This window comes from Pezoporus wallicus, unplaced genomic scaffold (assembly GCF_028554395.1).
Source record: "Pezoporus wallicus isolate ANWC-B61680 ecotype Strahan unplaced genomic scaffold, APGP_CSIRO_Pwel_v1 contig_6783, whole genome shotgun sequence".
In the NCBI taxonomy this organism is placed as follows: Eukaryota; Metazoa; Chordata; class Aves; order Psittaciformes; family Psittacidae; genus Pezoporus; species Pezoporus wallicus.
In genome coordinates this window covers 2,708,199-2,734,648 of record NW_026637555.1, presented here as the reverse complement: position 1 = coordinate 2,734,648, position 26,450 = coordinate 2,708,199, and the positions used below count along the sequence as shown (strand labels likewise).

Genomic DNA, 26,450 nt, shown 5'->3' with positions numbered 1-26,450 from the left:
TGTAATAAAACAGAAGCTGAACTTAAGCAAGGATTGATTTCTGACAGTAGCTGCAAGTGTTTTAAACAGTAACTGCATATCCACATATTTGCAAGATGTTAATTGCACAATTCCCAGTGATTTAACATCGCAAGAATTAACATACTTCAATGTTCAGGATTTCAGAAACTAAGACAATGAGAAACTTCAGTTGACATAAACATGATTCAAAGAAAAGAATGTGTTTTTTTCTAAAATAAGTCACTGGCAGCAGATGACTGACATCCTACATGTGCTGAATATACCCTGTATCTCCAAGCTCTTTTGCTGTGAATTCCTTTCTATGCTGTATTTCTATGATCCTGGTTTTAACTCACAAGACGGGAACTACAGAAAATAGATAAATAAATAAGAAAACTTGTCAGATATGCCTTAACCCACTTAGACACATACAAGCCCTGAAAAATAAAGAAAAGATCAATATGAAAGAGTGGGCCAGAACTTCAGATGGGAAGAGCCAACACAGGGAGCAGAGGACATTTGTTAGTGAGGAGTGATGTGGAGGAGCTCAGACTATAGTACAAATAGGTATATACCTATCCAAGTACTTAGGAAGACTTGAGTTTCTGCAACTAAGAGGCAGAGGACATTCTGAAGACCAAAATCTTCATCAATGTCACTGTTCACAAACAGAATCTTCATTTTTAGACTTGTGGTTAAATCAATATCCAGTTGTTCAAAATAACAGCATGTGCTCTTCGAAAAGAAGACATTGCACTGCTAATTCCAGATAAGTAAAGCCTGGCTTTACTTTGTTTTTGTCTGGAACATTATCTCACTCAAGATTATCTTTCATAAATACTGACACAAGCTACAGGGGCTTTATGTTATTTCATAAAAAAACCTTTTTTCTTTTCTTTCTCTTCTTCTTTCCAAATTATACCCACAGGTCCAACTGATACTTTCAATTGCAACAACAGGCAGCCAGACAAGAACAGTACAAGAAATTTTATCTTCAGTATTTATTGTTATGCCAGAATATCACTCAGTTTCCTCTGGGGTAATTCAGCACTCCTGTGGGAAATATGTGACCTCATTTGCATTTTCTAATTGAATTGCTATCAGGTTTCCTGCAAGACTGAACAAAAAAAGTTCCCAGAGTTACTAACATCACTTGTATTAACCAGGAAAAAAAGTTTATGTTCAAGTGCTTGCTGGGGAGGAGGGAAAACTGTATGCTTCATGTATCATAAAATACATTCAAAGAATATTTACCTACTTTGCTATCATTTCCTCCTACTAGCATGAAACCTTAACATAGCAGTTAGACTTCCTTCATTACAGAGGTTACCACTGAAAATGTGCAGGTCTGCCCCGGTTATACAGTCACCTTTAGCAGTTAGCACATTTATAAGGCCAACACTATGAAGGACAGGAAGCTGTTGTCCTACTGGGTCACTCACCATTAAAATGTCAGCTTGTGTGAGAGTAACAGCACAGTTGTGGGAGCTCATGTGCAGGTATCGACACCAAACCCTCTGATTTTGCAATGACAGCAATGTTGATATCCCCACAGGAACCACCCTGAACTCATCTGCCGCCCTGAAAGCATGCTGGCCACCACCGAAGCTCTCCCAGCCCATTACGGACATTTCCAGTCTTACACAATGCGATGATAAAGGATCACAAATCCAGAGGCTCATGTATTGAGGGGTTTGTCCTCTGTGCCCTCCTGGGAAATAGACCGCTGACTCCACTTTGCAGGCAGGCTACAGGAGACTGGGTTTGCTCCCCCCAGAATGCACCAGGAATTTGCAGCAGAGCAGGGACCTCACTTCTGGTCCCCCAGGACCTCAGCCAGTATCCCAACAATGTTGACTTCTATAACATTTATTCTGTATTAACCTTCATAATAAACCAAATGTCTAATAATTGCTATTCCAGGAGAGCTAATCATTTTCTCATGAAGCTTTAATCCATGGATAATAAGGAACAAGATTCTGATTTATCCTTTCAGAGGGGATTCAGAGGGGTAGCACACAGTGGGGCTGCTCTAGCTGAGGGCCATCAGTCATGGAGAAGCCTACAGGAACACAGAGGATGCTGAGCAAGGCAAAGGACTTGTTTGTGCTGACAGGGATCAGCAGGTGCACTAAGGCAAATTTCATGCCAATTATTTTTAACGGCTGGGAACTGTTGGGCATTTTCACAAAATCAGTCATAAATTTACAAAGTGAAATGGAAATGGAGATATGTGCCAAAACAGAGAGATGGTCTCTCTCCCTCTCAATCCCTCTCCCACATCACCTCCACCCTTCTCTCCCATATTTGCTGTCTACACATCCTGAATATAACACAATACTCTAAAATGCCTTTTTAAAAACTACGTATTGAATCATATTACACTATACAAAACCAAATGTGAAATCCGTTTCTAGTAAAAGCCATGACTATATAAGGGTCATGGTCTGAAACGTGTTGAACTGGATATTGTTAGGTTTTGATGCTTTTTTTTTAGCATAAACACTATTATTTTTAAAGTAATCTCATAACCACATTTATTTCTTTAGTAAACAAAGGATTATTTTGCTTGTGGAAAGCAGAAGCATTTAAATAAAACACGTCAGACGCCTGCCATAGGGACCCAAAACTAAACTGCTTATGACCTTGTCATTAGTCTTGTTTTCCATATTTTTCCAGCCTGAAACTATACACTAATAAGGCTTTTAGAAAGGAAAGATATGAATTTTAAAAAGCTTAGTTCTTCCTATTTTCAACAGAAGAAGAGTTCAGCTTACGTTAACGTTAGCTCAATTTCCAACCAACTATTTTACTGAAACAGAACTGTGTGATTATTCAGTTTTCATTTTGCTACACTGAGGAGGAATTTAAAGCGGTAGATAAGAGATCTTACTTTGTTCCTGCAATATTTAATTACTTTTAGAAGAAAGCGGTATTTCTTTGGTTAGTAAATGCTAAATTCAGTTGACATAACATACAGGGCTTAATTATATCTTACAAAAGCCAGAGACTTACTGAAGAGCAGCAGAAGTGTGTTTATATGACCCTGAGCCATTCAAAACCTGAGAGGTCAGCCCACGGGGCTACTGGTAGATTTAAGTTTCTCTAAGTCTTTTCCTTCTTGTCTCACATGTGGCAAAAGTCTTCCCAAATGGCACAGACACACATGGCCGCATTCTGATAATATGGCACAGAAAGTCTCTCCCTCTTTCCCCATCCTTTCTTGCTCTGCCCTCTCTGCCCAAGCACTGCAGAAAAGCAGAAAGGAGAATCGAGTCTTGCTATTTTGACACTCACTGTGGCTTATTAATCCCAATTACGGTCATGGCCAAGTGACCTTGCCTGTCCCTGAACTAGTCATGGCTGTTAGCCAGGACACACACCTCCATTCTTGCTTTGCAGGTCTTCAAGATCCAGCAATAAATCAGGCTCTTCAAAATCAATTTCCTGCCAAATCCTGCTTAAATGTAACTGCCCAACCATCACAGAACTGGTCTTTTTTCTGAGTAAGCACCAGACAATGTAACTGCGTTTAGTCAGTGTAGTACAGAATCTTCAGCCCAGACTAACACTGAAAAGGAAGGAGGAGAAAATGAAAAGGTGAACTGCTGCTGCCAGAGATGATATGGAAGAGGTGGGACAGAGATAGCTACTCAAGGAGCAGACCAGAAGAAATGTGTCTTCCTGGAGCACTTCCCATTTACAATGGCACGTGTAGCCCACCACTGTGCTTAACTGAAGCAATACTGCTCTCAGATTGCCAGGCAGGGGCAAATCTTTCCTGCTCTTCAGCTACATATATGAAACTAAGGATAAAAGAAAGCACCTGCAACCCTGTGTCTGAAATACTGAAGGGTCCTGGCTAATCACTCATCAGCTCTGGGAAAGGGAAGATGCTGGCACTGAATGGAGGGAACGTTTGGCACTGTGGTGCCATGTTCTGCTTCCCTGCCCAGCTGGCCCATGCTCCATGTTGAGCATATGTCCCTTATCAGGCAGCAGCAACGCTCCCTGTCCTTGCTGCACTGGAACAGAACAACCCCAAATCTCCTCTCTGGAAGCCCCCCCACCCTGGAGCTGCAGGGCCATGCAGATGGCTCGCAGAGAGAAAGCAATGATGGCAAAAACCAGGGAGATGCTCAGCACAGCAGCAGGAGCCTCTGTGCGCCTCCAGGTCTAAGCTGCCACAAAAGAAATCTGAACTTAACCATCAAGAAGATGGCTGACTGACACTGGAGAGAGGCAGGCACCCTTCTTTTGCAGGTTTTATTTCAAGTCAAAAGAATGAGATGCAAACCCAAGGTATATAACCTGTAGTACATAAGAGAGCCAAGCAGTCACTTAAAAATACTAAAGTATGAACTTAAAATCCACTTTTCTCACTGGTGACTTTAAATAATATCTGTCAGAGAGACTCAAGGGTCATTTGCAAGAAATTTTATGCTCATGGTATCTTTGACCTGGATACTTCTTTGGGATGCACAAGCCAGGGAGCACAATCCAACGCCTCATGTAACTTCTAAAGGTTTGAGGGACACAGGCAAAGAAAGAGTGAAAGAAAGCTTTGAAAGCTTCTTACCTTGTGTCCATTGTGCTGTGACTTCTCTGCCACCAGAAGCCTGACAATCGCATCCCATCTGCCCAGGGTCTGTGGATCCCATGCGGTCACCATCAGGATCCGCTGCTTCAAGGGCATTTGCACCTGGTGGGCAGCATACATGGTCCCATCTGCCCTCACCTTGAAGTCCAGGCTGTTGGTTTCATACTGAACTCCCTTGTTACTGGCACAGTTATTAAATTTTACTAGAACAGAGAGTAAGAGATGGAAGAAACGTGTGAGATTGGCGTGATAAGGAAAGCAATCAAATACAAGTTTCAGACATTTAATTTTCACTGATGTCTTCTATATCTCTAATAACCATCAAGGAAATGATTTAACTGTTTCTTCGACCTTTCAGAAGCGCTCTTGTGCTTTATCTCCATTCCCCAGGGAAGAAGTTGTAAGCCATTTTTAAAGTATTTGATACAGTTTCATTAGGTCTCAAACACAGCTGTTCCCCATTTCTACAAGTGGATTTCTCCCTTGCTGCCATTATCTTTTAAATTCGACTGGAGTCTATTACCCACACTGTGGGTATTTTTTTGCACGGAATGTTCTCCATTTCCCTAACCCTTCAATAACCTACTTACCAGATAGCCTATTTGTACATTCTTAACTGAAATTCAAAAGCCCATAACAATTCCATTATCAGAAATATAAAACCAAAAGGAAAATTAAATAAAGAAAAAAATTAAAATCGTTTTGCAGAATGCATCTGCTGTTGGAACCAGCCCCCCCCCCCCCCAGGTTACAGATACAATCCCACCTTAGGCAACCCCTCCACACCTTACAGCTACGGCAAGGAGGAACCATAAAACTTTGCTTCACAAACCACAATGTGTCATTTAAAAGCCTCCACTTGTCAGATCAAAGCTCCCCAGCTGCTGGTATTTTCGGTGATTTTTTTGGTCAAATTCTTTCACAGCCTGGTTTGAAAACTGTTTTTATTGGCATTATGAAACATGTCACATACATTAGGCTGAAAAAAGCTACTATATGACAAAATTGACAAATCTGATGGAAATGGAACCTGCAGCTAATCACACAGGAAACAAAACACTTTCTGCCATTGGAGTAATACACGGGGTGGAACACACATGTGGTGAAGGAAAACATATTGTGCCCGTAAAAACATCTCAAGAGAGTGAGAATGGATATATAGCTTTCCAGCTTGGATTGCTACTGGGGCTGTCATGCTGTGGCTTCTGAGTGCTCAGCAGTGATGCCTCCCAGCCTGCCCCAAGATAAGGAAAACCTGCTGGCCCAGGGCTGATGCTTAATTTTTGCACAAGACAAACTAAGTCAGATGAATCCTACCTAGACTGGCTGTGGTGGGAGGAGAAGGGATGCAGTGGCAATCCAGGAGAGTGTCGCTCCTGAGTCAGCTTAACCCCAACCGGCCCCCTTTCCCATACCACAGCTGACTGCTTCTGCAGCGCTGCTTTGAGCCCAATCAGGGAATAACCTGGATTTGAGTAAAAATAGCCAAGGGATGGCACAGGCAAAAGGAAAAAGCAGCCAGGAAACTGCTCAACCCGTCCTCCTGCTAAATCTTCCCGTGCCATCACAATACGGAGAAATGAGGAGCATGCTGCAGTGGAGGAAGGGAAAATCCATTCCCTTCTTCACTAAACTGCACCTCTCAATAACTATGATCATATCATAAGCATACATCTTACAAAGGCTTTCTATGCTACATATTTATTTAGGGCTCAGGCCCTTCTCAAGGTGCCAGGTGCCATGCAGCATGGGAGCCATCCCACCCAAATCTAGCTGGTGCTGAGGACTCCCAGCCAAGGCTCTGGCCTTGAGGTCAACCAGCACACAACAGCTCACCTCCTGACAGCCAAAATTTCTTATTTCCCCAAATGAGCTTTCACTTGCCAAAGGGCTGCTGGGGGTCAATGCTAACTCCGAAACTCTGTGGTGCCACCATCAATACAACCATGTGGGCAATCCCACAGGCCAGTTCTCAGACCCAAGCCAGGCCCTGCTTGCTTTAACATTGAGGACACAGTTTTTAGGCTAGTCCAAAAAATAAAGACTCATGAAAGCACTGAATGAGGTTAAACACACACATGGTTTGGTGGCACCTACAAGAACCAACGCTGCATACCCAGAGAAACCAGGATTGCCTCAGAGACCCACGGGGTGGCTGGTGCTGCTAATGGAGAAACCCCACACTCCCAGACACCACCCTACTGCGAGACCTTCATCTCTCAGGAACTTCTGTGAATCTCCCGTGCGTTCACAGCTACAATAAATGTGTGTGAGCACATCAAGTGCTTTGCTGCTAATACATTATTTATTTTCAGCTCCACACCATAGAATCACAGAATGGTTTGGGTTGGAAAGGATCTTAAGATCATCCAGTTCCAGCTCCCTGCCATGGGCAGGGATGCCTCTCTACACCATGTCATCCAAGTCCCCGTCCAACCCAGCCTTGAACACTGCCAGAGATGTTAGAAAGAACATCGCATGGTGTGTTATTGCACTCCTCTGCTGTGTAATGGCAATTTAAAAAGCAAGTTCCATTTATACCTCCAGCAGTACCCAAAGATCACATACAAAGAGATATCTGAAGAAAGGCGTGATAATGATTGCACATTAAAAACAATTCAGAGCTTACTTTGATTTTACCGAGATTAAAAGAAAGCCCTACAGTGTACTAGCAGTCTGAGAGGGGGGAAAAAAAGAATAAATCCCTTCCTATAAGTGTATGTAGTGATTTCAGTATTCAAAGTACTTAAACATCTGCTTCAGACACAGCACGTGGCTCCAATATGCTGCTCTGGTGTCATATGTCACTGTGTCGACTTTTATGCTCCATTATCTAAAAATGGCTACCTCTCAGACAAAGTCCCTCTGTGACTCGCTAATTACTTCCATTAGTTTAAAACAAACTTGACTGGAGACAGAGAAAATCCTGAGAGGAATTGTCTGAGTTTTTAAAACAAGCACCGTCTCTGCTGCACACTGCTCTGCACAGGTAGCACAGGTGGAGGGATGCTCAGCAATGAATTGACACAGCCAGCATCTCTTTGAAGAGTCCTTAGGAGCTGCAGGCACAAAAAAGCTTCAAGGACATAGGGAGTCCACAGCGTTTCCTTCCTGAACAGCAGCAACAGGCCATGGGTCACTAGAGTGGCTTTGCAGAAGATGTCAACCACACAGGGGAAATGATCCAGAAACTCATCAGGGCTGAAGTTTAAAGATCACCACGCTCACGGCTGTCAGGTGGAGCTGGTGTTGTAGGCACTGTTTGTACACAACATAGAAAACACATCTGTAACACAGTATAGCTGAACTGTTCACACTCATCACATGGCTGCAAGGACTCTCATTAGGAAACCAGTCAGTGCTCATCCTCCTTGCTGTACTCTGAAAATGAGTCCTTGGGATGTTGTGTAACTACTGAGGTGCACTGCTGTATATATATGTCTATATGTACATACACACATCATATATATGTACATAATAAATATATCTTTGGAAAAATATCACATATATATGAGTACAGGTTTGGGGAAAAAAAAAAATCAAGCTATTGTTCTATAATAAATAACATAGCTCAAGGAAAAGAGATCTCTGTACTTTCAAATTCCACCCCTTACCTCTACTCTTTGCTCTCATGGAAACAGAAATTAAATTTTCATTGAGTGGCAGAAAACTTTCTCTTTTCCTTTTTCTCCTTTGGAAAGCTCCAAGTCTGCGTAATTTGCAGCTGATACAACTCCTGACTTTAAAATAATTTAATAAATAAGCAAACAAATATTGGCTCTGTTTCCTAGACTTAGAACTCTCTGTGGACACAAATCCATCTTTCTTTGACCAGCCTGAAGTCTAAAGAACACTGCATGAATTTAACATTCAAAAGCTGCAGCATCCGTAATTAGGGTTTCAGATAAACAGTGGAGCCACGCATCTATCATTTCTGCAGGATGGTAAAAACCCCACTTTTTTTTTTAACATGTGCTGGAAAAATGTTCAGTGATGCTTATCTAAAGCTTATGCTGAAAACAGCATCAAATGCCTGATGAAAAGAAAACCAAGAAGGCACCCTCATTAGCGGGCTTTTAGGTTTAACCCTTTACCCTCATCATTTTTAATTGCTTTGCTATCAAAGCAGGAAGTAAGACAAAATGATATGTTGAAACAGGTATTGAGTGATGGGCGGAAAAGCTGCAGGAGTCTGCAGCAAACTGCTGGGCATCTGAGGGGAAAAAAAAATGGTATTTTTCTTCATTCTTCAAAAAAGACACAGGGTGGAAAAAAATCCAACAAGTTTTGCATTGTTCCCTTTTATTATTTAGCTTGTTCAGCTAGCTGGACAGAGTCAAATGATCAAGCAAGGATCTTGAAAGATGTGTGAATACACTGAACTTCCTTGCCCCCCAAATGTCTGAGACATATATTGAATTTAATAGTACTATAAATGGTATAAACCACAGAATTCGCTTTAAGCCTTACCCTTCTGGATTCTCCTTTAACTTCTCCTAGTCCATTAAAAAGTGCTCCCTCTGGCAAGCTGCACAGGGCCAGAAAAGCAGGAGGGATAATACTTATTTATTAGGATATACCCCCTGGCGGGACATCATCCCTTGGTTCAGGATATGGGTCCCTTCAGGACTCAAGTTTTTCACTGTGGTTTTGGGGATTAAAGCTGCAAAGATGTTTCTTTCCCAATGAACTTCAAAGCAGCGAACATTCACCACTCTTTACAGTGGGATCCTATCCACTTTTCAAGTTGTGTCTCTTGAACAGCTCCCTTCACTCTGGCGCGGCTGTGATAAACCTAAGCTGCCAAATCCACCCCTTGCACCACTTCTGTGAACGCCGTTAGGATGAGGTCAGCTTAACTGCAAGCTCTGGAAATTTCAGATGTTTGGGTAACCTGCAGAGTCCTGAGCACGTATGGAAATGTCCCTTTTGTGCGATCTTTAGCAAATCCCTTGTAATCCTGCCCTGGCACTTCTGCCCCAACGCTCCTTATGTCTGCACTCATCCATCTTCACTGGCCAGCATTCCCCTGCATGCACCACATCGGAAATCAAAAAACCCAGCTCCTTAGTGGATAGGAACCTGTTGCCTATGCACAGGCACGAAACCACTCGGTTAGCCAAGGGAAGGTACATATACCTGGACACCCTATGACTGCATTGGATCGTCCCAAACTAATTCCTCCATTAAGTGATAACGTGAACCAAGATGCGCTTGCCTCATTGGGAAGCTTCATTAAGTAAGTATGCAGTACTTTTACACAGCCACATTATTGAGCATCTTTCTTTATGTTCATGCAATTCCTCTGCGATTCCATGAGAAAACTGTTTCACACTAGTGGGAATGACCTGCAGTCAGTGAATTCCCCATGGCCACACTGGAAATCCCTAGCAAAGCTGGGATCTGAATCCTGAAATTCAGCCTCCCTGCTTCTTATTCAAACTGCCAGGTGATGCCATCTCCATCACCCACATGCAAGTTAACAAGAAAAAAAATATTAAATGGGGAAAATAGACTGTTACAGGCACGTCAAAAAGCAAATAGAGGCAGATTCTGATTCCTACAAACTACTGGTGCATTTCCAAATTAGCACTGGGTTAAAAAATTAAGGAATATCACACAACTTACTATTGCAATCATTTTGTAAAATGGGAGTCCTGTGAGCAAATGCAAACACATGGTGGAGTTCTGTGACTAAAATATCTTGTCTACAAAAAGATTATTTTCCTCTTGTGCTAAAAGGACGAATGTATCCAGCTACTACAGGCTACTGAGCACTCAGAAAGAATCCAGAAATGTTGCTGTTCCAGTGTTTAGTGGAAACAAAAACTGACTTGAGCCATTACACACAATGCTACATATAAGTCCAAAATCCTATTTCTGTCCCATTCCTGCTTACAGTAAATCCCCCAGTGTGGTACAATACACAACCAGATTTGTTTCTTGCAGGTAATAAAACACTCAGAGCCCTTCTCTTGCTGTACAACAAAAAAAAACCAACCCCACGTGAATAGGAAAAAATGACTCCTGCAAAATCTGGTAGAAACAACGTGTAATTTTCATCCTCCTGTTACTAATTTTACAGTTTACATTTTCAAGCGTGTCCCCATAAAAAAAATATTACACTAATAAACTCCCGGTGTCTTTATTTATTATTTATAACACTGAGGGAGAACCAAACTCTACTGGTAAAAGGTAAAAACCAGCAATTCAAACGGCTCCTTCAGAGTCTAATAAACACATCCCTAGTGATCAAGTTTAAGAGTATACAGTTTAAGAAAATGCTTTGATACAAAAAAGTGTTGGAGATGAATGGATGTACTTGGGTTGGTATACGGATGCGCATGAAAGCAGGCCTGCCCACACCCTCAGCTTCACAAAGCATTGATTATCCCCAAAATAATGAATGAATTAGGAGAAGTAATGAACTGCCCCCAGTCTGTCATCTGCTGAAAATAGTTAGCATGGTTCAGCATGTTCTTAACGGTATTTTCTTGCAATCACTGGTACAGAAATCTGCTGCAATTTTCCCAGTTTTCCATATCTCAGGTCAATGTGGAACATTACATCAAATTTCCCAGTGCATTATTTATGATCTCTGAGCTATGACTGCTAATATTTGTCTTACTGGACTAATAATAAATTACCATGACGATTTACCATATGTAATCATGTTAAACAAAATCTTTCTTTATCTTCTTGTAATCTGGATTTACAGTGAATCCTCCTATATAGAATATGCAATAACACAACATTCATGGCATTAGTAATCTACTATATGCTTGCTCAGAAGGACTCCATGTGCTAGTCAACCGGAGATTGCTCTGAATCAGCAAACGAGCAGCAATCCACCTCCAGCAGGAATTCAGGTAGACACCAAATGGCATATAAAAGTATTTTACATTTAAAAATACATTTTGGGTTTCCCCACTTTAAATTCCAAGGGTCATTCCCCCTCCATGATCAGATTACCCATGTAGGTTTTGGGCACACACTACTGAACTCCTAACCGCCTCATGTTTGCTCACCGGCTGTTTTGCTTTCACAAAGCCAGGACTGCTTCCAATAGGTTTCATGGGGAAAATGGCAAGCCTTGTCATGCACAAGGCACTTATTCAAAATAAATAAAATATTTTTGTGGACTTGATAAAGCTACAAGGAAAATTCATCTTTTCATTTCCAGAGTCACCTAAATGCTTTCAACATCTCCAGCTTTATATTCACTTGTAACAGCTCTTGCTTACACAGGGTTTCTGTTTCTGTGGCCAGATGAAAAGAAAAGGAACAATACAGTTCAACACAGTGAAATCAGGATCCTTTAGAAAGTCATTCTGTCATCTGTACAGTCAGCCAGTAACAATGAGGAGTTAAGAGTACATTAAAAAAAGATCTAAATCCCATTCAAACGAAACAAAACCCAGCCCTACGGTAAACAAAACCCAGTTCCCAGACACTGCCTTGCCTCCTTCATATTCCCACCAGTGCTATTTTTCATTTACTGGAAGGCAATCCAACTAAAATACATGTTTTTAAGTAAGTAAAAATAAGGAAGTGCATTTCACTTTTGGTATTGGAATTGGAGGGGAGTACAGACCCCTGGAGAGAAGGACTGTAGAACATGATAGAAAAGATGAATCACTCTGGCAACAGCCAGCCAGCCATTAATTTTCAGCAAGCCAGGAGTTGGTCCAATTAAACCAGGCTCCTTTCTCCACATTAACATGCTTTGCTTGGTTTTTTTTCCAAAGCTAAAACATCAGCTTGAGACCCCAAAGGCTTTTCTATTTAGGATCAATCAATCTACCTTGCTGCACTGTAAAACATACACTGTCAGCTCTGAGGCTAGCTCAAAAAAGAGCAACAGTGGAAAAATTTGATAAATCGACATGTTCTGGCAGTTAGAAGAGGGATTCTTCCTACACTGTCACTTATTTTTATCTGATCAGAAACAAGTATTAGTAAAGGGAATATTCTCCTCTATTCTCTTCCTGGTATTTAGCACTGGGATAAGAGTAGTCCTTTCATTCCCGGTTTTCTAAATCCCAAGCTAGAAGCTTCCTATGACAAAGGCAGAGAGATACAACCCAGATTTCAAAGGGCAGTGAGTTTGAATTGGATTTGCATGATGTGGAACTCCCATTCAAGCCTTTTCTTCAGCACAGGTGCATGAACTTGCATCTATTAGCACCCCATGTTTGAGATCTTTTTCACTGTTTTCCACATTTTTATCCTAAGGGCTTGTCCATGGGTCTGCAACCTCACCTCTGGGTTTCCAGCATCTGCATTGGTAACAAGTGCTTTAATCGTGGTTTCACTGCCTATTTGGGATCCCTCTACCCTAGTGAGACGTTTCAGAAATTAACTACAATGAGCCAGGGACTGATGCCAGAGGCCAGTAAGAAGGACATGAATACGATCTGAAGTCCCCTGCAAAGAAGCACTCTGAGCTGGGATAACCCAGAAGACTACCCTCTTCTTCAGTGAATGGCATGGTAATTATGCCGTTGGCTTCCATTCTTGTTTTCAATAGACATCTTTATCCTTGGATAAAAATCCTTTCACAGTAGTTTTACTATGACAGTCCTCTGTTCTTAACAGTAAGGTTGACCAAAAGCTACTGGGATGTGGACCTCATGTTTTAGCTTAGCTTTTCATTAACAGGCTAATAAAGAGAAGCTTGGTTTGCGCAATCTTGCAGATACCAATAGCACCACACTTTTTGGCCAATGCTCAGATTTCACAGGCAACCATTTTTGTCCTTTGTTCTTTAAATTCCATGCACCTGTAGGACAGTACTGACATTCACCATGGCACTAATGAGATCATTTTGCAATTAAAGGGTAAGTAGCAACAAACCTCTCACCACTCTACAGGAGAGTTTGGGTTCTCTGATTAAGCAGCAGTAAATAAACCTGTTTCGCCCTTAGTCTGGTGCACAGGCTTTCTATGATTAACTCTCCAAACAAGATGGACTGATTGACCCCATAGATTAATCAATGAGTTTCTCAGCTTCAGAGGGAAGTGCAAGTTGTGGCAGTTACCTGCAGTAGGATGTGCATTAATTATTATTACTACAGCACAGATTAAATAAATCCCAGGGCACTTCATTTGGAGGTTTTAGCCTTAGCACTAATGATTTCCACAACACTCTCATGTTTGCCAACCTACCTACACTGGAGAAGATTTTAAACACTTTTTCTTGAGGAAAAACTGAAGATTGTAGGGTAGCTTAATGGGATAAAGGGAGGAGTTTATGTAATTGCAGGGCAATCTCTAGATTACAACAGCTGCTCCCATCTTATCTGTTGGCTGGAGCATCTCTGAGAGAAGCTATCGGGAGGCTGGGGCTGTATTTGAGGGAAACCCTGGCTCTGCTGTACCAAGCACCTTCTCCCCAGCACTCCTGGGCAGAGCAGAGAGCCTGCCCCTGTAGGTACTGGGAACATCCAGAGCAGAGGTGGGAAGCAGGCAAGCACACACAGCTCCTGCACAACCGCAGCCACTCTGCCAGCTCCTGCTGCCTCACCAGTGGTGACCTCCCGGCCCTGGGGCTTCTTCCTCTCTTCGACAGATCTCTTTTCAACTTGCCAGAACTGCATTTGAGAGACACGGGGAGCTGCAGGAAAACTGTAGGGAGGGGGGAAAAAAAGCGAGCACAGGCCATTTTCACATTTTCAGGCTAGGAAAAGTTGAAAGAGATGCTCCAACTGCAGCCGTGTCAGATAGCCTCAGGCTCCTTTCTCCTCACACTCTTCAAAACAAACAAACTCTCAACACCTTGAAACAGAGACTGCACCTGTCATGGGGAAAAAAATCAAGACACACCAGTAAAGGCAGGGAACACTTCATGGACTTGATTTGTGTGTAAACACTGACAACTTTGGGCTTGACTGTTCTCGTCTTCCTCAGCCTGGCTCAGGAGCAAACGTGCATTGGTCCAGAAAGTGAAATCACAATCCAGTAAATGAAACGGTGTTTCAAGAAAGAATATTAGAAATGGAAAATTCTGTTACCTATAGAATCACAGAATTATAGAATAGTTAGGGTTGGAAAGGACCTCAAGATCATCCAGTTCCAACCCCCCTGCCATGGGCAGGGACACCTCACACTAAACCATCTCACCCAAGGCCTTGTCCAACCTGGTCTTGAACACTGCCAGGGATGGAGCATTCACAATCTCCCTGGACAACCCATTCCAGTGCCTCACCACCCTTACAGTAAAGAATTTCCTCATTTTATCCAATCTAAACTTCCCCTGTTTAAGTTTTAACCCGTTACCCCTTATCCTATCACTACAGTCCCTAATGAAGAGTCCCTCCCCAGCATCCCTATAGGCCCCCTTCAGATACTGGAAGGCTGCTATGAGGTCTCCACGCAGCCTTCTCTTCTCCAGGCTGAACAGCCTCAACTTTCTCAGCCTGTCTTCATACGGGAGGTGCTCCAGTCCCCTGATCATCCTTGTGGCCTCCTCTGGACTTGTTCCAACAGTTCCATGTCCTTTTTATGTTGAGGACACCAGAACTGCACACAATGCTCCAGGTGAGGTCTCACAAGAGCAGAGTAGAGGGGCAGGAGGAATCAAGGCAGAGTAGCTATATTTAACTTGCAGCTTCTGCGCACAGAAGCTCATCTGCCTGCACAAAAAGCAGCTGCAGCCCTTACCTTCAGCTAGAACCTACACAAGTCTTGAGGCTTCGAGAGAAATTAAAATTGGGTAGAATAAACCAGCTTGGTACCTGGTGGTCTCAATTGCTTTGATATTTAGACAAATTCAGAGAATTTTATTTTCGGATGGAGGCTCTGGGTTCTGTTTCTGGCACTTGGTCGGAGGGAGCAGAAGAAAAAGTGGCCTCAATGCTCAAGCTGCACTTGAGTGGGTAATAAATACTAGGCAAGTTGAGAGATGGCAAAGCTGCATTGTTGCAGAGCCATAGCATCCTGCCACAGGGCTGGGCCTCAGCGTCCACTGAACTCACAGGAAATTCAGCCACAGAGCAGGAAATTAACTGGAAAAGCAAACCCACAATAAAACCCAGCTCCTTGCTCTCTGATGTTGGTCATCACTGAATAAAAATGAAGCTACTTGCCCCTGCAGCCATTCTTGAATGGGCCATATCCTGACAACTGCATCCCGGCAGCCATGGTGTAGCTGTTGATGCTTCCAACACAGATAGGAATGAAGCTTACTGTAATTTTCCCTGTCCTCTTTCATGCTCACCCCCCTCTGCCCCTTACTACAGTGGTCTCCAAAAGAAAGGCAGCACTCTCCTCGCCTGAAGAATTAACTCAGGATTCAACCAGCAATCTTAAATTTAACAGAGTGCTTCTGGCAGGGCTCAGCACCGTCAATTAAAACAGAGAGAGAGACTAAAGCCAGTAAATTAGAGAACGTGACAAATGCAGCACAAAGCACCGACGATCCCAGAAGGTATCAAATTTAGTGTTAAAGCAAAGAAACAATAGGGAAGTCCAAGACATTTCAGAGTGTAGTGAATCAAATTAAATTGCCTGAAATTCCACATGGAATACATTTGACAAATTTCTTTCCCCCTCTTCAGCTTTCTGTTTGAGATGAACTGTCGTCTGGCAGCTTCAAACGTCTGGCACAGCTTCAGCTTCAGTTTGCTGGGGCTGAATCCAAACACGAACCTGAACTTTACCAGTTCTGCTCTTTTTGTAAACATACTTGCTGCGGCTGCCAAATGCTTTCCAAAAGCACACAAAACCCAGAATCCAAAAGGAAAACACTGACTTGCTGCAGTATAATTTACAATTTACTACCTATCGGTAGCATCCTGTGTGCAGAGCTGTTGGTCACTCAGAGCCCACCTTGGCCTCTGTTTCCCCACACATATTGAGAGGGGACTGGGAAGCAGAAGCTCCCACAGGAGGGATACGTCTCCCACGCTCGCTGTATGAGCCCTGGATCCACATCTTCCCCCAGGGCTGCGTGGGCAGCTGATAAGACAACAATTAGCAGTAGGATTCCTCAGACATGCTGGATAAGACAAGCAGTAAAATGTCATTATACACGTGTAGCTGATAGCAAAGACCAGTTTAGATTACCCCAGTGAGTAGTCTCAGGAACAAATTCATTTTAAGGCGAGGAACTTCAGGCAGAGTAAGAGACAGATACAAAGAGGGTTATGATCAAATTGCCCCTGAGTGCAGATACCATCAGCCTTGATATACCACGTGGGTTTTTTTACTTTGTTTTTAAAACAGAACTGTTTTTACGAAACGCTTGCAACAATGGCACATCCCTTTGAAGCAGGACGTGATACTTCACAGCAGCATCCCACTACCTCTGCAGTCTCTCTCACAGAAAACAAATCCTTTCTTCCTCCATTTTAAAGCTATTTAAAACTACCAAGCTGCATAAACTACCCAACTGCAGAAGGCTAAAAGGAGGCCACCTCTAAGCTGAACAGTGGCAAATGACAGAGGTGTGTGAGCTCTGGCACAAGACATGCAGGCAAGCAGATGCTGTTAGAAAAGCATATTTTATTGTCCACAAAGCATCAGCCTGATCTCCGAGAGCCACATGGAGTTCCACCACTGGCCAAAATATACATCTGGTTCATACCAACTCTGATTTATTGCATGTCTTCTTTCCCCTTGGATTTTAATTCTGAGTTACATTTGTATTTGTTTTACCCATTTAGATGTTTTTCTATGCTACTAACTGCCAACCAAAAGCCCTCTCTAAAAACAGTACAAAAATATGCTTAAAAATACTCGTATGGCCTTTATTAAGGAAATCTGCCTGCTGATTTTTTAGGAAGCAAAAGCACTACTGAAACCACTGATTAGCAAGCAAGCCTTTACCTGATTTCCTGAATAGGGTGCTGAAGAAATAGCTTCTTATTACAATAACTAAATATTACTCATCATATTAACTAGTCTGGTTACAAATAAAACTCAATCATTACTGCACCGTTCTGCCTGTCTCCGGGGGCTGTCTGAGGCATGCTGAGCCAGTTTCAATGGTCAGGTGTTGATTTTCTAAAGCACCTCTCTATGGTGGCGCGTCCTCAGCAGACGAAACAGATCTAGGCTGTGCCTGAAGAATGAAGCACTCTTTGTCCCCTGGGTAAGACAAACATAATCAGGAATGCAATAGTTGGAAGCTTTCATACTGAGACGTTTCTTGCCTACGTTTTTTTCTGATGAACCTCTTGATCTTTAAAAGTTGACTTAGAAGTGACTTTTTAATCTGTATGGTTGAACAGCTACCACCATAAAAGAACATACAATGCAATAAGCAAACACTGCTTGCAAACCTCAAAACTCTCTGCCACCACTTCATCCATCAAAGCTAATTCTGTAAAAAACAAGGACGTGACAAACCCAACCAACCTTTTTCCCAAAAAGACTAAAATCCATTTCTGGAAATGTCATAACGTTTCTATAAATGATTGAGTCTTCTGAAAATGTTTAGTGGTCCTACACAAACACCCTCCACAAGGAGCAGCAGCTCTCCTCTCCCTAAGCCCCATGCACTGACTGGGCAGCTTAGGTCCAAGCACTTACGTAGAAGTCCTGTCCTACTCACGGCACAGAATTTCTGGGAGTATGATGGAAAACAGAAGTTGCTACAGATGTCTGAATTGCTGAAACTGGAAAGCAGAACAAGCTGATAGCTGATATTCCCTCACCCCAATGTCAGCACACAGCAAGACTTGTGTGCTGAACCCTCCTCTGCTCACCAATAAACCCTGTTGGTGGAGTAATATGAATGTAAGATATTCCTTGTCTCTGTAACTGTTTGGTAATTAAAAAGTTTTGCATGTAAACAGATACCTTTTCTTCTTTCAAATCCACACTGACATCCACTACTTGTCATTCTCAAGTGATTCCTAGAGGAAACATGATTAAAATATAACATATTTCAGGTTTTCTCAATACTGCCCATCATCATGCTGTCTGCTCTCCTTTCACATCAGCTCAATTGTGAGAGTTTCAAGCTGACATCAAAAAGTCAGGCCATTCGAAGACATAAAAGTCAGCTATGAGGTTGTCATTTAATTATTTATTTATTTATATATTGATCGGTTGAAAAAGAAACATCGACTGGCTGATGTATTTTAAAGGTTAAATGAGCGTGATGAATGGCAGCAAAGAAAGCCCTACCAAACCTTGATTCTCATTTCTTTTACAAACTACAGACTGTGTAAAACAACCTAAACACACATCGATCCCAAGTCACCAATAGGTACCACAGAGTGATGAAGACACCTGAGCTGGAGACTCATGCTCTCCTTACAGATATGAAGGGAGCAGTTGGCACTGACCACAGGAGGACACCAAGTTGGCTCTTAGTGTTACTAACAAGGGTAGCACCATTTCAACACTTTTAATCACACATTTGCAGGTTCTTCCAAGACCGGGCCTCAGTAAGGACTGTCAGCTACTGCTGCCAGTAATGTGTAGCTCAGTGTAAACACTTCCTTAGTAACATGATGAAATTCCACCTTCAGGTTTATTCCAACTCCTAAAATAAATCTTTTCACAGAACATGTACACATTGATTTAAACTGCACTGCTATGACCACAAGTTTTAATTCTTACTATTTAATTATTCATCAAGTCTTAATTTAAGCTAATATGCAAAGAGAGGAAGAATGGACACTTGTTTATCTCAGCTTTTACCAAATCAGTCAAGTTGTTCATTAATCACGTTACTTTTCCACTATCTGATAAGGAAAGAAAACACGCCCAGCAACCATCCAATAACAAACCAACAAAAAAACAGACTCCCTTTATAGGAAAAGCAGGATATTCTATAAAATCTGCTTGCATGAACAGACTTCATTAAACCAATAAAATATTTATGCATAGGGATGGCTCATACTATTGGCGTAGCCTACAAGGGAAATTTTGCTTCTTTTTTGCCCTTAGGGTCTACAATATCAGGAGTGAATTGACCCAGTAACAGATTATATGTTGGATTTTGGCACAGGATTTATGAAGAATTTTGCCTGTCCTAAATTTCCCTCCTGTTCCATACCTGCAGTGACAATATGAAGTACAACAACCAGAAATTTCATATCTATTACCAGGAGCTATACCTGAATCAATCAACCAAAACATTCCCCAAAATGTCTACTAAAATTAACCATCTTCTACCTTTTTTTTTTTTTTTAAATAAAAAACTTGGAAAAAGTTGAAATAAGAAACAAGAAAACTACCATTCAGTCCATAATTGATACAGTTTTAATGACATTTCTGGCCTTTACAAGAAATATGAACAACTCAGTCCACTGGGCAAACAGAAGAAGTAACAAGAAAAACCAGGAAAGAAAAGAGGAACTACCCATCAGGAATCCTTTACAGCTCCAACATGAAACTGTTTCTGCTCTGTAAAAATAAAATGCCTTTAAAATTTCACCAGTCACTCCCCTCAATTTGTCTGAAGAGAGGTCTTATTGCTCACCCAGTTGTTCCTTTCATTACTCTAATCCCCAAAAGTTTCTGACAAGTAGTCTGGTGCTAAGGACATATCACTGTTTGGAATGTGGTTGCCAAAACAACCAAGGAATTTCTTTTTCTTGCAGGTAAATACTAGCAAAAGTCCACATTCTGTCATCTGAATTTATTACTGAAAATTGTCCAAAAGTGGATATGAACTTCAATGAGCCCTTCAGATTCATGCTCCATGATACATGAACAACTTTATCTTGTCTGTATGAAACATCAGGGTCCTGGGATTTTAAAAATATCCTGTATTTCACTACTGGAATATGTGGCCTTGATTATTTTTGTGTTCAAGGCTAGGCGTGTGAAGGCAGCCCGGATACCTCTGTGACACCTATCTGCAGCATGCTTGGCTTGACAGCTGCTTATTTCCTTGAGCACCAAAGGGTTTGACACTGTAAAATGAGAAGGTAGCAGGGAGGAATGCCACCACCTGGAGAAGATCCCCCAACCAGTAGTTTCGTAAAGAAAAATACAGACTGTCTTGCTTAAAACCACTGTCATGTGTTTATGCAGCCCTTCTCCTTGGGTATTTGTGCTACAGAACGCCCCTGTGGAGCACTGATATTATATGTTAGTTCTCTACCCTGTTATTTCTGGCTGCTTAAGCAGCAAAGGACCAATATCCCGTTCAGCTATGCTCCGTTGGTGCTAGGGAAATCAGTGAGATGCTGCTCTGCAGCTCACTTCACACAGCTCTTGTCCTTGTGTGGCACTGCTTGTTTTTGACAATGATTGACGACTTGCACCAAGCCTCTGCATTCCCTATTACTAGGAACCAAATAGATATTTCTTCATGAGCTAACCCTTATCTTGCAAACTCTATGAGCTTTAAGGGTAGAAAGCTTATCCTCTGAAACAGCCTTTCACTCCTAAAACACCTCCTCCTTTCTCCTGTGATTTACTGCTCATTTATCTTTAGTGCAAAGCTGATATTTCTGAGTTACAAACTACACCTCAGCCTCTGGTTTATGGAAAAGCCAGCCATGGAACCTGAGAAATGAAAAGCCAACACTCCTATCAGCATATTAGCTGGCTTTAGACCTTAGTTAACAAATTGTCAATCATACATAATTTTACGTTAAACTTCATTTACATTTAGGTCACAGTGGACTGAGCAGTGGTGTACATATATCCATCAATCAGTCTCCAGTGACCATCCATACTTAGTAACCTCTGTTCACCCTATAATCTTGTTTCCCAAATCCAAATTGAAATCTACCAGGCAGAGTAGCTTTCAAGAGAGTATTTCCCCCGAAGTTATTCACACCTGAAACACAGAGCAGACACATGGCCATTCTTTTAGTGACAGTTCATTTCCTTTCCAAAGTCACCTCTCGGTTTCTGGGTACAGGAAAAGCACTTGGGGCATTTTGATTTAAAAGGGAGCTTCAAATAAAGCAGTGCCAAATATTTCAAAGAAAGCAGGAAAACAACTAAGGGATTAATGAACTTTATTCACCCACTACTCAACATCCCACAGAAGAGCCACAGAAAGTGCTTGTGCCCTCCTTAACCTCTTGCCCCAAAGCTTGGTGGTGCCAGTCTTGAAAATCTTGGTTCCATTTAGCATTATATGCTGCTATATGGTTTTCACTTTTATATCTAAAGGGAAGACTGAAGGATAAAGGTCCTCAGCTGCACCCAATGATACTGAGGAAGTCAGCTTGGCAAACAAACACCATCACTTCATCTTTTGAAACTCTACCTAGTCTACAAGGGAACAGAGAAAACCCAACCAACACATAGCATTCTTAGGGCTGCTCTAAACAACCGGCATCCAAAGGGCTGGTAGGCAGCTACATTGCAGCCTCCTGAGCAGGGTTTATCTCCATTAGTAGTGAATTTTGGCAGTTTTCTGACACTTTTTGAATGGTGAATGATGACCGAAAGTTGATCAAGTCTGCAAAGAGTATGCTAAGGATAAGCGAAAGAGAAAGCAGAAACTGTTATTCTATTGCTACATCCTGGAACCTCTGAGCCTTAAAACTTAAGCTAAACAATATTTAGTGATTTATTCTACTTAGCTCTAAATAGATAGAATACTGACTTATTCTCTTCCATTTTTAGTAGCAAGGCAGGGTGTGGGCACATGAGGTGAATTCATGTCTGTTTACGCCACCTTTCAATTTAGCTGACTTGGGCTGAAAGGATTGCATTAGAGATGAATTGCTCCTTAAGATGCTTTTTTAAAGCAAGGAATAAAAAAAAATTCTATGAAGCTTAGAGCCTCCTCATACATGTGACTCTTGCTGTGTTTCAGGCCTGGAAAAAAAAAAAAATCATTATTGAAGCAACAAAACTCTGTTTCTTCTAGTAATGAACAGTAAAAGCTTGTCTGGGGGAAAAACAGTGATTAGACTGTGACTGTGCTTTACTTCCAAACGTAAAGCCATTTTGCCTGAGACAACATTAAGATACTAGGATGCAAGGTTTGATCATTAATTTTGCCTAAGACTACACATCAGTATTGCTGCAGTCCTGGATTTTTTCTTCTCCCCTGATTCTAGACAGCCTTAATCATGCTTACAGCCGATTCTAATTGCTGAATCGTATCAATCTCCACCTTCTCTAAAATGCTTGGGGCAAAAGAAATAGCGAAGATTAATGACAGACGCGTAATTAGAAGAAAATGTAAAGATCTTGTGTTAATCATTCAGAAATAATTTGAAAAATATGAAATTCTGAAGAGCTCTCAGAGTAAAAGATGATAAAATAAGCACTACAGCACAAAGCTAAGCAAATTTATATGTACCACAGTGCTTGCAACCAGAAGAGGAGAGCTCACGCGAGCACATGCAAGTGTGTGGGTATGCAAGGGAGGCTTTATTAACATAATGGAATGCAGCATGGAAGACCATCTGTTTTAATTGAGCAAGCTTATTGGTACAATGCTTTGCTCCACTCATCTTGTTTAGATTAATGTTAATATTCTATTAAAAGGTAGTTTATCATCCCACAGTACTGAGTTAAAGTGAGCACACCCATAGCAATATTCTCACCTCCTATGGTGGAGAGAGTTCGCTCATTACCAGGCTATTGATCATTTTACAGCATAACTATTTAAGGCTGGGAACCTTGGTTAAAAGTAACCAGAGGTCTTTCTTTTAGTGAGGATAATGGCATGAATAAATAACTTCTATTTAATTAATTTTAAATACAAAAGAACACAGTCTGCAAATTTTTTCTCAACTACACCTTTGGATAACTACAGGAATGATGCTTTAGTTAATTACACCTTTCAGGTTGTAACAGAAAGAGTAAGTATCAAACTAGGATAGGTTTTCTCTGGATTTCTTTTCTATCTGTGACACATCTTCTCACCATAACACTTGATCTGTCTTTAGCCCTTGCTTTTAGTGAGAAAGCAGGAAGCTGGGTACTACTTGGAAGCATGCCTATCATTAAAAACACATACACAGAGGGTAAGTAAAAAAAGTGTGCAGCAAAGAACATTTTGTATATGGATCTGAAATCCCTGAATTGTAGGAGGAATTATTATACCCTGAAGGTTTAACTTTTTTTTTTTTTTTTTTTCAAATATGGCAGAATCTGAAAATGAACTCCATGGCTGGAGAATATTGTACCTAACTGTGCTACTTATTATTTTTAGAAGGTTATCTTCTTATAACAAAACTATGTGCCAGCCAAGAAATGAATCATTCCACCACTGGGGTGTGGGTTGGGTGCTGGATTATCAAAATGGATTACAACCAACTATATTTACAACAAAAATAGGACTGGAATAATAAAAATACACCAATTAACACTGCTTGTAGAGCTTCACCCCCCGCTTCCCTTGCCCCTCTCATCTTCATAAATGCAATCTCAACCTCCTCAAGCCCAGCTCCAAGCCCCCAGTGAGGATCACATCTCCTGGCTGTCCCTTCCACCATGCTGCTTTGTTTTCTTGCACATCCCTGGGTCCCCTTTCTCCATCACACAAAGCAGGACATCAGTGTCTGACCCCTCAAATGCTTCTCCCCCCTCCTATGCCACCACAGCCTTGGCATTTGCTCCTCTTGTTCTCAACCAAGTAGCTTTTTCATTTCTCCCTTGCTGCTCTATCATATTGGAAGGACTCCTGGTGAGCCAGTAGCAATGGCACCTTCACATTTTCCTCCTTAAAACATCCTCTTTTGTCAGGGCAGATAAAAGAAGCCCTGATAGCGGCTAGGCATGCTGGATGGCTGCCTCTCGTGCAGAAACTGCTGTCTCTGTTTCTGAGGACTCACCCCATCTGTCCATCCCAATTCATCAAACGTGTCCCATCTTACACTGGAATGGCAAACCCACAAGGGCAAGGATCAAGTTTTTTGCGTGTATTTTGTACATCTTCTACTACAATGGTGTCGACAACTGCAGCTGCCAAATACCATTACGGTACAAATAAAGTAACAAAAGAAGTGACAAAAGGAACCCCCTCTTCCCCAAATTTCAAGCAAGGCTTAAAAGAGTCTGCTTACAATTTTTATTCTCTAAGGGAACATTTTATAGTTACATTGGGACATATGAACAAGGAAGATGAAGGATACGAAGAGAAGATGAAATATATGTGAAGGGATTCTTCACACGCCATTCTAAACCGAATAATCTCACAAACCAGTAATTCAGGTAAGACTTCTTCCCTGAACATCAAAACATGCCAGTCATTAATTAAAATCCAAAAAAGCTTCTTTATGGTATAAAAACATCACCATTCCCCCTCTGCAAAACCGGGAACCTGAGAAGGAGAAAAGTTACATGGTTCACCCAAGAAAACCCAGCTGACAGTTGCCAAACCATGAAACACTCCAAGCAACCTGAACCTTTGTTTTCCCACTGGCTACTGGGATGTTGGAAACTACCCATTTTAGTCTGGGGTAAGCTTTAAGTTTCTCAATAAAACTAAACCTGAGAGCAGCACAAGCACTGAGCTATTGAAAACCCCACCTGAGCTGACTCCAAAGTACACTAATTACACAGGACACAAAGGTACCCTCTCATTAAAGAGCCACACTCTGAGATGAAATCTCTCAAATTGGTGTGTTCTAGTGAAAACAAGACTGGCTGAGGACGCATGTGTGTAAGCCACAATTTTTCATGGGAATGCTGGGAGAGACTTAAATGAACCCCTTAATTTGCAATGTGGAATTATTAATGCTTCCCTTGGAAAGACAAGATGCATTTCTACCTCTAACAAGCCATATACATCTATAGCTAACAAGCCATAGAGCCTCTGAGCAACTGCTGACAACTTCACAAGGGAGACGCACAAGCCAGAGATTACACTGGAAAAGTTGGTATGAACAGGGTTACAAATCACTGATTTCCTGAGTATTTGTCAAGCATCCATCCAACACTCCAGGCTGTGCCCAGCACACTGAAATTACAAGTGATGAAATACAATTAAAATACGCAGACATCTCTGCCTCCGTCTGTTTTCCATGTTTATTGTCCCTTCCAAACAACTTCCCATGCTGAGCACTATCTACCCACACTACGACCCATCCCTTTTGCAGAGCTCTGGACTGGGGATGCAAGGGGCTTGCCTCACAGGCTGCTTGCTTTGTGGGGCATTTGCCACACTTTGGGGTCAGTTACAGTGGTACAGAATGGATCTGTACTGCACTAGGGCCTGCACGAAGCAGTTACAAGGTTGCCTGCCTCCAAGCACTTTGCTTCTTTGTGCTGAACCCAAGCAAAGGGAAGTGGGAGAGGCAGCTGGGGAGCGTGAAAATGCTGGGGCAGTGTGAAATTGCATGGGAAGTGTGAAAGGACGGGGACAACACTCTTGAAGAATCACAGTGAGCAGACAATTAACTCCCATACGCTATTTGATTCCATCATCAGCTGTATTCAACATTACCATGTCCCAGACAGATTTTGCTTTAGGTTGAAGTTACACTGTGCAGCATTTTTTCAGCAAGGTGTACATGGAGCTGCCTGTCCTTCTGCTGGGCTCAATACAGGAGAGGAGACAGCACACAAGCTATGATGTAAAACTAGCTTTGCAGCTTCCCTTCGTAGCTTCCTGGCTACCTCCTACATCTCCACAGACAGAGGGGAGAGAAAGCTGCTTCTCTGAAGCCAGCATCCTTTGGGGTCATTCCTCTCCCCTGACAATACTGAATGAGGTACCTGCAGGTGGTCCAGGTGAACACATGTACCTACATAAAAGGCACAAACCTAAACACCTCGCTCGGTCAATAATCCAACGCAGAATGTGATCGGCATTTTTTCCTTGCAAGACAGAAGAAATGCATTCAGGGACCTGTGACTAAGCTGCACGGGCTGTTAGCCAACGCACTGTATCTACACATGACAAATTATGCATTCATCCATTGTTTGAAAGTTTTGAATTCACTGTTGGTGGTAAACTTTTTACTAGAAC

General features: G+C 41.9%; 1 protein-coding gene across 3 annotated transcripts in view; it reads right to left on the bottom strand.

The window, feature by feature from the left end:
* LOC130597664 (cadherin-4) overlaps positions 1-26,450 on the bottom strand; it is a 451,693-nt gene that overhangs the window by 169,270 nt on the left and 255,973 nt on the right. For all 3 annotated transcript variants that reach the window (XM_057406394.1, XM_057406396.1, XM_057406395.1), the window contains one exon: positions 4,580-4,803. In XM_057406394.1, the coding sequence (XP_057262377.1) occupies positions 4,580-4,803 (224 nt within the window). The remainder of the gene's footprint in view (positions 1-4,579; positions 4,804-26,450) is intronic.